At 44.2% G+C, this 12377-nt stretch overlaps 1 protein-coding gene across 1 annotated transcript in view; it reads right to left on the bottom strand.

The window, feature by feature from the left end:
* SLC25A40 (solute carrier family 25 member 40) overlaps nt 1-12377 on the bottom strand; it is a 109375-nt gene that overhangs the window by 16915 nt on the left and 80083 nt on the right. The window contains exon 8 of the mRNA XM_030189935.1: nt 6851-6960. Within this exon, the coding sequence (XP_030045795.1) occupies nt 6851-6960 (110 nt within the window). The remainder of the gene's footprint in view (nt 1-6850; nt 6961-12377) is intronic.

Here is a 12377-nt window from a genome sequence, read left to right as displayed (position 1 = left end):
AACATGCATCCGCTCTCTCCGCTGTCCCAACTCCTTCTGCTAACTGCCAGAGACTCCGTCTCCTAGGATATGGAACCTCCGGCAGCATTCCAGCCACCCCCCAGCCAATCAGGTACTTCCCTCAAAATTCCAAACTTCAATGCTGACCAGCGGAATTCTGAGCAGCACTCCTCCTTTGTCTGTAGTCGTGCCAGGAGAGTGTTCATCAAGCTCCGGAGCAGGGGAAAGCAGGTCACAATAAACTAACCTCGTCCTGTCACTGAAACAGGGGCGGGAGGAAAAGAAACTTATTACAGGATTATGCTGATCAGGAATAATCAAATCCAATCTTATAATACAAAGATTAGTTTATTTAAGAAATTAGCAATCAAGAAAAAAAATATTATCATCAAGAATTTCAACAACCTCTACTTTTACAGTTTGTAATGTCTGTTTTTTTTCACCTTAAATGAACATTTAACTAAATTAACTCTAGTTCTATTGATTTATTAACAGGTCGGACTTGCTTCAGTCAACACAGATAATTATCAAGTAGAGGGCATGAGTTGAAGCTACAGTGTGGTAAATTTAAAACGAATCGGAGAAAATTTTTCTTCACCCAACGTGTAATTAGACTCTGGAATTCATTGCCGGAGAACGTGGTACGGGCGGTTAGCTTGACGGAGTTTAAAAAGGGGTTAGATAGATTCCTAAAGGACAAGTCCATAGACCGCTATTAAATGGACTGGAAAAATTCCTCATTTTTAGGTATAACTTGTCTGGAATGTTTTTACGTTTGGGGAGCGTGCCAGGTGCCCTTGACCTGGATTGGCCACTGTCGGTGACAGGATGCTGGGCTAGATGGACCTTTGGTCTTTCCCAGTATGGCACTACTTATGTACTTATGTACTTATGTGATACTTAAAGATCAGACGTTAGAACTTAAGTACTTAATAATTGTCGAGAAAAAGAATTTGATGCTTTGTGTCTATTTCTTTCTCTTTCAGGTTACTGCTCCCTTCCCTCAAGATGTCAAGGTAAGTATATTGTTTTTCTCTTTTTTCTCTATTTCCCCAGAATTATTCCTTTAGGGATTTCTGTCACTTAGCTGTTGGTTTGATGTTGAAAGTTGCAACACTTTCTTGCGTTGGGGCCCAGATCATTGAGGTATTTTCTCTTCTTCTTCCGTTCTTCTCCCTAAACCTCTCTCTTAAAACTAAAATAATTGGAAGCAAGACCCTCTCTCCCTGAAAATTGCCAGCAACCTTCAAGGGATATTAAACAATGTTGCAATACTGTGGCCAACTTCTCTAATCCAAATAAAATTAAGTAGATATTCCTTTCTAACACCTAAGCTGTATTGCAATTCCCTATTCTGGGTGCTGCAGTGCTTAGCTGTCACTCACTCTGCTCAAGATTCTCTCTCTCTCTTCAATCAGTGAACATTCTTTTCACCTCTCCCTTAATATTTAATATGAAGAAAACCCTCACAGCCTCCTTTTCCCCTCCTTTGCACCTAAGACTGGGTTTTTTCTTCCATTCACCCTTTATCTGTAGCCCTCCCCTTTTCACTAACAATCCCTTTCCTTTTACCATTTACCAATCATCCAACAGCAACTTTACACCAGGCAGACTTTCTACACACTTTCCCTATTACCCTCCTTTCTCTTTTCTCATTCCCACACTTTTCCCTCTTATCCCAAAATAAAATGTTCTGCAAGAAAAGTCTGTGATCCAGTAACAGGTTCCACCTCCCAAGTGTTCTGTATTTTATGCTTCCCAGAAAATTTCTGCCTTCGAAGCAGTACCCACTCTCCCACTCGGAATGGCTCCACCCTTGCCTTCAGGTTATTACCATGGCATCCCAGCTGGTAAGGATTTCTTTGGTCTTCTTTCTTCCATAGATGACTTTTGCCCACTCCAGCATTTGCTCCCTCTTCACCCCTCTTTTCTCTTCTGCACATGCAGTCACTACAGGTTTCACGTCCGTGACTTCCTTGCTTTCCGCAGAGATAATGTCACCATTAGCATTCACCAGAGCAGTATTCAACTCTGCCTCCTCCCCCTTTTCCACTTTAGGACAAGGCCTTTCAACAGTCACAGAACAACGTCTCACGGATGTCAACCTGCCATTCACTGTGTCATGACTTTCCGAAATAGCGCTATCTTCTTCAGATTTAGGAAGCACTCTCATCTCTTCCGTGCGCTCAGCTGTTCTCTCACCAACTTGCCACAATGCTAATTGACCTGTGTCAGTCACCACCTCTCTCTCTTCCTTTGTAGTAACATTGAACAAGGTTTCACCACTTTCCACAGCTTCTAACCTGCCTTTTGTTCCTATCTTGCTTCCTTCTTTATCCACATTGTTCACAGATTCCGCCGAATTTATGTCCGTAATTGGCTCTCTGCCTGGAAGGACATCTTGTACACCCACACTGATCCTCCGAAAGAAAACATCCCCTCGCCGTTGTGAGACCAAGGTATCGGCTACCTTAGACTTCTTGGGTAGATTCATCCTCCTAGAACCAAAACCCAGTACCGCTCTTGCACTTGTTCGTATCTGTTGGCTCATCAGGATCTTTCCCGACTTTGCAGGTATGATCTTTCTTACGTTTCCCTGCAGCTTTTCCACCCCGTCAGATTCCCTGACCTTGGTAGAACGCTTCTGTGAAATCTTGGACAGGATCCCCGAAATCTTCACGGGTTCTAGTGAGAAGCAGGAGAGATCCTTAAACAGACCTTCTAGATGCTGAAAGACATTCATCCCTACTATTCCTTGGAAGGCCTGATTCTCACTTTGCCCATCGCAGAAGTTATCCCTCACCACGAAGATACATCTCCTGGGTACTAGCTGTCCCAAACACTGAACATCAGCGTCAATGTACCCCCAAGACTGGCAACTCCATCCCATTCACAGCCACAAGAGTCAATTTGCTTGCATCTTTCAGGCAATCCGAATTGGGGAAATTCTTATAGAAGAAGCTAGCCAAGATCGTTGACACATTGGAGCCGGTATCCACTGTACAGAGGGTATCTACTCCATCAATTTTGACCTTTAATAGTGGGCTCGAGCCTATCGCCCTCTCTCCAAATAACTGTTCATTTTTTTCCTCTTCTCTATCAACATGCTTTTGCATTTTCACTGTAGTCTTCGCATTTGATGGTCCCAGAGCTTCGTCTCGAGCATTCCTTTGTGTCAAATATTCATCACTGGTACTCGGCATCACTGGCTCGCTTGTACCCTCTCTCAAATAAGGTCTGTTCACGTGTTCACTCCGGCAGTTCCTCGCTATGTGCCCCGACTCCTGGCACCGATAGCAGATCAACTCTCCATGATTGGTTCTGGACTCTCTCCTATTGGGAGTGTTTCCTAAATACCTTCTCTCCTGGAAATTTGGGTGTCTCATATTCTCCTGTTCTCTCCTCTGCCATCCCCATTCCTCTTCTTGCCTTTCACATAAACGCGCAAACATACTGGTCATCTGCTGCATCGTCAACCTTGCAGACTCCTCAGGCCTACAATAGTCACTGGCCTCATCTCTACTCCTCTGCAATATTCTCCTAGGGGAGGATTCCCACGGAGCCAATCCTCTCTCTTCTCCGGCCCAACATATGGCCACCTGCATCAACTCGGGGAAAGGTATGGCCGGGTTATCCTCGCTTCGCTTGGAGACCTCTCTCTTCAAGCTCTCATCCCTCAACCCGATTGTGAACTGTTCTTTAAGTGTCTCATCGGGGTTTCCCATTCGGCGCCTATCCCTCCTCATAATAGCATCCAGCTTCTCTTGCAAACGATAGGCGAAAACCTGAATCGACTCCTTCTCTCTTTGCCTCTGATTATAAAACTCCTGAATGCGCAGCCCCAGGGCAACCTTGTCCCCATACACTTGTTGTAGCAAGTCAAAGATCTCCTCCACTGCACACTCCCTTGGGAGAGAATACCTGACGGTATCCCGAGCAATCCCCTTCAGGTGGTCTCTGATAACCTCCACCTGGTCCTCTGCTGGAACCCGCAAAACTCGCAGCCTGGACTTCATTTTTTCGATCCAGTCTTCCACCTTCATGTCCTCTGGGCCACTTGGAAACCCGTGAAAGTCTGGAAGTGTCCGATCCGGAGGAATTACGACGGTGTGGGTCCACAACTGAGGGGCACGACCTCCCGCTGCTTCACCTCCCATGTTCTTTAGCTCTTCTTCAGGGATGGGTACGCTTCAAAAACAAAGGCCCCGGGAGTACACAAAACACACTTTTTTAAATTTTATTGCACAGCTTCACCTTACTCTGGACTCAAATTTTCTGTACCTGAAATAAACTCTCTGGGTTAACAGAATTACATGCAATTACCCCAAATTTCCTCTGGTGGCACCCCCAAAATCAGGAAAAATCCTGCCGACTACGCCAATTGTTGCCCTCTACCCCGCTCTGAAGGGATGTTTCTTTAGTAAATAAGTGATGACAACCCTCCTTTGTCTGTAGTCGTGCCAGGAGAGTGTTCATCAAGCTCCGGAGCAGGGGAAAGCAGGTCACAATAAACTAACCTCGTCCCATCACTGAAACAGGGGCGGGAGGAAAAGAAACTAATTACAGGATTATGCTGATCAGGAATAATCAAATCCAATCTTATAATACAAAGATTAGTTTATTTAAGAAATTAGCAATCAAGAAAAAAAATATTATTATCAAGAATTTCAACAACCTCTACTTTTACAGTTTGTAATGTCTGTTTTTTTTTTTTTTTTTACCTTAAATGAACATTTAACTAAATTAACTCTAGTTCTATTGATTTATTAACAGGTCGGACTTGCTTCAGTCAACACAGATAATTATCAGGTAAGTATTTCATGTGATACTTAAAGATCAGACGTTAGAACTTAAGTACTTAATAATTGTCGAGAAAAAGAATTTGATGCTTTGTGTCTATTTCTTTCTCTTTCAGGTTACTGCTCCTTTCCCTCAAGATGTCAAGGTAAGTATATTGTTTTTCTCTTTTTTCTCTATTTCCCCAGAATTATTCCTTTAGGGATTTCTGTCACTTAGCTGTTGGTTTGATGTTGAAAGTTGCAACACTTCCTTGCGTTGGGACCCAGATCATTGAGGTATTTTCTCTTCTTCTTCCGTTCTTCTCCCTACATCTCTCTCTTAAAACTAAAATAATTGGAAGCAAGACCCTCTCTCCCTGAAAATTGCCAGCAACCTTCAAGGGATATTAAACAATGTTGCAATACTGTGGCCAACTTCTCTAAGCCAAATAAAATTAAGTAGATATTCCTTTCTAACACCTAAGCTGTACCGCAATTCCCTATTCTGGGTGCTGCAGTGCTTAGCTGTCACTCACTCTGCTCAAGATTCTCTCTCTCTCTTCAATCAGTGAACATTCTTTTCACCTCTCCCTTAATATTTAATATGAAGAAAACCCCCACAGCCTCCTTTTTCCCTCCTTTGCACCTAAGACTGGGTTTTTTCTTCCATTCACCCTTTATCTGTAGCCCTCCCTTTTCACTAACAATCCCTTTCCTTTTACCCTTTACCAATCATCCAACAGCAACTTTACACCAGGCAGACTTTCTACACACTTTCCCTATTACCCTCCTTTCTCTTTTCTCATTCCCACACTTTTACCTTAGCCATACTACTTTCCCCTTACAAATGCCTTCAAATCCTCAACTCTCTCTCAGAGCTCACTCACAACACACCTTCTTCTTCAAAGCCATAAGCACCACTCAACTGTCGTAAGCTCCCGTTTCCTAGACAACCCCTCCTTAGCTTCCCATTCCAAGTTACCTTGCTGACCGGCGGAATGTTCGCCAGCACAAGTACAACCCCATTTTACTTTTGATTTTCCCATAGACTATAAAGTATTATTTTTTCCCCTCTTTTCCCTTCCCCTTCTCTTTCCTTTAACCCCTTGGTTACATTAAGGTGAGCTTAACAGCTATAACAAACAAACTTTTTACAGGAACCAACAGTACACCAAGCAAACAAGTAACAATTATATGTAATAACTCTATTTCACCATAATGCTAAACTACCAGAGACTTCTGGTCCCTTAACAGAGCACCACATTCAGCCAGTTGCTCAGCTGAAAGTTAAAAATAAAATGCAAAACACACCAAAAAAAAGTTTTTCAGTAGTTTCTATTCTAGAATGGTTACGCTGTGTAACTGTTTAGAGATGGAAACTCCCATGACATGGTATAGAGGCCTTGGAATAGGTATAAATGCACCTAACACTTTGGTAAAAGCTCATGCTTCAATAAATTGGTTAGTCTGTAAGGTGCCACCTGTAAATTTTGTTACACCATATTAATATGACTAACCCTTTTAAATTTTATAGGAAAACAATGGACACTCAAAGTCAGATTTGTTTCATAACCACAGCATTCTAATTCTATAAACAATCATTATGTTCTATGCTGTGTGCTAGCTCCAAATACATGTGAACGAAACCAGAAAAACAAATTTGAACACAATAGATGAAGTTTGCAGTTACAGTAGAGATGGCTGAGGCAGCTGATGTGGAGAAAAGTGAAGAATATCTAAAACCTAAAGGCATATAAATAACAGTAGAAATTGTCACCCTTTACACTAATTTAACATGTTTACCACATATAAACAGCCCCACTATCAGTAGCTATTGAGTTCATGAGGTTAATGGTTTTAGCTTAATTCCTTATATAATCAAGGGAAAAAACTGATAAATTATATATGCTTTATTATATGTATTTATTTTTTCATGAAATGGAGCTGAGGTTTGTTAATAAGAAGGGGACAAAGGTCTTTTGCAACAAGAAAAGGAAAATACATATTTCATCTGCATATGCAACACACTTTTTATTTAGTGGCACAGAAAAATGAACTTAATGCAAACTTACAGAGCCCGACACTGCCCCTGCAGTAAAACAGATCATGAATGTTGGCTCCCGGGTACCGTACTTCTGAGTCAACCACCGCTTTCCATGCTCATAGTTATACCAGTACAATGCTGTGAAAATAAGCACAGTAACTCTTCCATGACCCAAAGCTGCAATGAGGCAAATCAAACTGCACCTATTTAGGGGGTAATTTTATAAAGATTCTTCAAAGTTTATAGCTTTTTTAAAATGCAGAAAAAGAATATTATGAAAATAACCAGTTGCATACATGGGCAAAAAACAGGTGCAAGGGAAGAATGTACCCTTTACGTGATCTGCACATACGCATGCCCAGGGGCACAGTGTGGATAGACCAAAGGCAGAGTTTTATGTATTTAATATAAACATTTATAGGCCGAAGCATCCCTAGAGATACTGAGTTGCAATATTAATGACTCTATGTTTCTAGGTACTCTTGGATGCATTCTTGACTACTGTCCCCCAGGTAAATGGGCAAGTTCACAAAATACTTTTAAAGAATTTGTTATTTACTTTACTATGCATTATCAGCCTACATTATTAGTAGGTGATATTAATCTCCATTTGAAAGATAGGCAGGATAATTCTGCCGTTGATTTTTTTTTTACTTTTTCGTATCTTTGGGCTACAAATGGCTTTCTATTCATTGTTTACATGCTAAAGGCCATAGTTGGATATTCTTGCTCTGTCAAATATGAATTATGAGGTCTCACATTGTACCCTTTGTTTCAATGAGAGTAGACATATAGGCATATTTTCAAAGCACTTAGCCTTCCAAAGTTCCATAGAAACCTATGGAACTTTGGAAGGCTAAGTGCTTTGAAAATATGCCTGATAGTAACATAGTAGATGATGGCAGAAAAAGACCTGCATGGTCCATCCAGTCTGCCCAACAAGATAAACTCATATGTGTATACCTTACCTTGATTTGTACCTGCCTTTTTCAGGGCACAGACCTTACAAGTCTGCCCAGCAGTATTTCCCGCCTCCCAACCACCAGTCCCGCCTCCCATCACCGGCTCTCACACAGACCGTATAAGTCTGCCCTCCACTATCCTCGCCTCCCAACCACCAACCCCTCTTCCCCCCACCTGCTCCGCCATCCAATTTCGGCTAAGCTTCTGAGGATCCATTCCTACTGCACAGGATTCCTTTATGCATATCCCACGCATGTTTGAATTCCGTTACCGTTTTCATCTCCACCACCTCCCGCGGGAGGGCATTCCAAGCATCCACCACCCTCTCTGTGAAAAAATACTTCCTGACATCTTTCCTGAGTCTGCCCCCCTTCAATCTCATTTCATGTCCTCTCGTTCTACCGCTTTCCCATCTCCGGAAAAGATTTGTTTGCAGATTAATACCTTTCAAGTATTTGAACATCTGTATCATATCACCCCTGTTCCTCCTTTCCTCCAGGGTATACATGTTCAGGTCAGCAAGTCTCTGCTCATACGTCTTGGAACGCAAATCCCATACCATTCTCGTAGCTTTTCTTTGCACCATTTTTTTAACATCCTTCGCAAGGTATGGCCTCCAAAACTGAACACAATACTCCAGGTGGGGCCTCACCAACGACTTGTACAGGGGCATTAACACTTCCTTTCTTCTGCTGATCACACCTCTCTCTATACAGCCTAGCAACCTTCTCGCTACGGCCACCGCCTTGTCACACTGTTTCGTCGCCTTCAGATCCTCGGATACTATCACCCCAAGATCCCTCTCCCCCCCTCAGTACCTATCAGACTCTCACCGCCTAACACATAAGTCTCTCGTGGGTTTCTACTCCCTAAATGCATCACTTTGCATTTCTTCGCATTGAATTTTAATTGCCAAACCTTAGACCATTCTTCTAGCTTCCTCAGATCCTTTTTCATGCTTTCCACTCCCTCCCTCCCTCCGTTCTCCACCATTGCCAATTCCAGGCTCCGCTCATTTTCCCTTGCCTCACCCTATGCCTGGAACAGTCTTCCTGAATCCCTACGCCAAGCCCCCTCCCTACCCATCTTCAAATCCTTGCTTAAAGCTCACCTCTTCAATGCTGCATTCGGAACCTAACCTTTCGAACATATAGGTTGCCCCAATCTGTCTGACCTAGCTGATTAACTGTACATTTGTCTTTTTAGATTGTAAGCTCTTCGAGCAGGGACTGTCCTTCCATGTTAAATTGTACAGCGCTGCGTAACCCTAGTAGCGCTTTAGAAATGTTAAGTAGTAGTAGTAGTACTCCCGGAGTGATCATTAAGTATTGGATTGTACTCTTCTTTGGCAAAATGCTGGTCCTAAAAAAGTAAAGAATAAGGTTTTGGTAAAATATAGAGGGAAATTTGATCCAATTGTGTTCTGGGATAAACTAGACAATTTATGTATCTCTGATCCTACACAGGATATTCTTTTCAACTTGGAATAATCATATTCTCCGAGGACAAGCAGGCTGCTTGTTCTCACTGATGGGTGACGTTCACGGCAGCCCCAGGATCGGAAGATCTTCCTAGCAACAGAAGTTTGCTAGCTCTCGCAAGATCCGCATGCATCGCGCTTGCGCAACCGTCTTCCCCCCCCACTACAGTGTGCTCCTCAGTCTCTCTTTTTCCGCGGTCAGAACGGACGTGTATCGCTCGTTCGCAGCCTAGAGAGGCCCCCGTCGCGTTCTTCGCTGCGGTGTAGCCCCTTTTCGGCTTGTTCTTCGATTACTCCTCTCGTGTGTTAAAAAAAAAAAAAGAAAAAGAGTTTGTTGTTTTCCGGTACTTGTCAAAGTTTTTTCCGGGTAAGTTTCCTTTCTTTTCCGTGCGTGGCCTGTTCCGCTGCCCGTCTGGGTCTTTCCCCTTTTTTTGGTGCCTATTTTTGGCATCATCGCGTTTGACCTCGCCGACGCGATTTTTCCGCCCATGTCCTTGAAGCCTGCCAGCGGCTTCAAGAAGTGCATGCGGTGCCACCGGACGATCTCGCTAACTGATAGACACGTATCGTGTCTTCAGTGTTTCAGGGCTGGTCATCGCCCGGACGCCTGTACGTTGTGCCTCCAGCTTAAAAAGAGGACCCAGGCGGCGAGATTGGCTCAGTGGAACGTTCTGTTCGGAGCCTTGTCCGGTCTTTCGGCATCGTCGGAGCCAGCGGTACAGAGGTCATCACCGGTATTGATGTCGGCGTCGGAGGGAGCATCGACGTCTGGAGTGCAGGTGATGGCTGTCCAGAGATCCCACGCTGGTAGCAGTGAGCCATCGAGTGGGTCTCCACCTGCCTCGAGGGCTCCTGCTGTGCAGGCCCCCTGGGACCGACCATCTTCGGACCCGGCCCCGAGGAGACATCTGGCTTCGACGTCATCCTCTTTGGTACCGGGAGGTACTGATGCCGTGCTTCGCGTGAAAGCGAAGAAGCACCGTCATCGGTCACCTTCCCGCCACGATACGGAGAGCTCCAGGACACCGAGGGATTCGGTACCCGTGAAGCGTCGACGCCGGGAGGACTGCTCGCCCTCCATACAAGAGGTGTCGATACGTTCTGCTCCGGACAGCCCGGTACCGCCTCCATGCCCCAGACAGGTTCTCAGCTCATCGCTGGTACTGGTCCCACTGTCTTCCTTGACAGCCACTCTGGACGAGCGCCTCGAGCCATCCTTCCAGGTATCCTGAAAAGGCTGCTGCGTTCGTCTGCTACGGTACCGCCAGTGCCTGCGCTGGCGGTACCGTCGAGTCATGCGGCAGTTGGCTCTCCGCCCGTGGTGCGGACTGCGACACCGGTACCACTTGCGGTATCGGCGTCTGCTGCCACCCAGGAGGACTCCCTGCCGACGTTGCTGGAGGAAGCTTTGTCACCGCCGGTGCGGGTGTCTTCTTCTCGACACCGCCGTAGGGGACCTGGTTCCTTGGCGTTGAGATGAGCTCGGCTTCGGACTGAACTTGTGTCCGATACCGATGGTGAGGCCTCGTGGGGGGCGGAGGAGGACACCAGGTATTTCTCTGATGAGGAGTCTTGTGGTCTTCCTTCCGATCCCACCCCTTCGCCAGAGAGAAAGCTTTCTCCCCCTGAGAGTCTGTCTTTCTCTTCCTTTGTCCGGGAAATGTCTACGGCCATTCCCTTCTCAGTGGTTACTGAGGATGAGCCCAGGGCTGAGAAGTTCGAGGTCCTGGACTATCCTTCACCACCTAAGGCATCGCCCACTGTTCCCCTTCATAATGTCCTGAAGCAGACATTGATGGCGAACTGGGCGAAACTGTTAAGTAACCCCCACATTCCCAAAAAGACTGAGTCCCAGTATCAAGTCCATGGGGACCCGGAGTTGATGATGACCCAATTGCCTCATGACTCTGGAGTTGTGGACTCAGCTCTCAAGAAAGTCAAGAGTAGTAGAGATTACGCCTTGGTGCCCCCGGGCCGTGAATCTAAGACTCTTGACTCAATTATTATTGACCAAGTGTGTAAAATCTCATTGTAGTTTGGATATTGTCCCTACTTAAGTTATGAAAGAGATGTCTTCATATTTTCATTATAGGCTCACAGAACGATTTAACTTTAGTTTATCTTGCGGACATTTTCCACCCTCTTGGGGGAAAATTGTTCTTATCCCAATTCCAAAAAATCTTAGAGGCGATTTATTTTCTGTTAACTGTCAACCAGTAGCCTCTATTCCTCTGTTTTTGCAAATATGAGAAATACGTTGTAAAACTGTTGGATAATTATATTGACACTCATAACATTCTCCATGTCTCTCAGTCGGGATTTAGAAAGAATCATAGTACTGAAACAGTACTAGGGGCTCTGACTGCTTATGGTAAATCTTTGTTGAGCAAGGGGCAAAAATTATTCAGTTTGATCTCTCATCGGCATTTGATCTGGTCGATCATGATCTTTTGTTGTTTTGTCTGAGTGAGTTGGGAGTAGGTGGGGCAGGCTCTCTTGGTTTTGAGGCTATTTGGCAGCACATAATTATATGGTGAAAAGGATAGATTGTTTTTCCCACCAGTTAGAGGCCTGTTTTTCCACCAGTTGAAGGCCTGTTTTTCCCCCAGTTGGAGGCCTGGTTGTGGAGTGCCACAGAGATCTGCACTGTCTCCCACTTTGTTTAATCTGTTGCTCCAACCTTTGGGAATGGAGCTTGAGCATTTAAAAATACCATTTTATGTTTATGCGGATAACATCACTTTATTGTTACCAACAGCTAAAGATTGGGCTACCACCTTGAATAGTAGATGGGTTGTGTCAGACTTATTGATAATTGTATTACTACTAATTGTTTGAAACTAAATCAAGAAAAAACTAAGTTTCTATGGCTGGGACCGGAGTGTCTAAACTTTCCACATAATTTTCAAATAGGAACCGATTCTTTTGTTTTTGAGAATGCTTCACAAATCTTAGGAGTTGAAGTGGATAGTTTATTGACCTTTTCAAATAATGTTAAACAGATTGTACAAAAATCTTTCTTTACTATGTGTAAATTAAGAGCAATTTGAAAATGTTTGGGATTTGCTGAATTTAGATTGCTGGTTCAAGCATTAATTCTACACAAATTGGA

Source organism: Microcaecilia unicolor, chromosome 1 (assembly GCF_901765095.1).
Source record: "Microcaecilia unicolor chromosome 1, aMicUni1.1, whole genome shotgun sequence".
NCBI lineage: Eukaryota > Metazoa > Chordata > Amphibia > Gymnophiona > Siphonopidae > Microcaecilia > Microcaecilia unicolor.
Note: the sequence above shows the minus strand (reverse complement) of the source record. Positions and strands in the feature narration are given on the sequence as shown.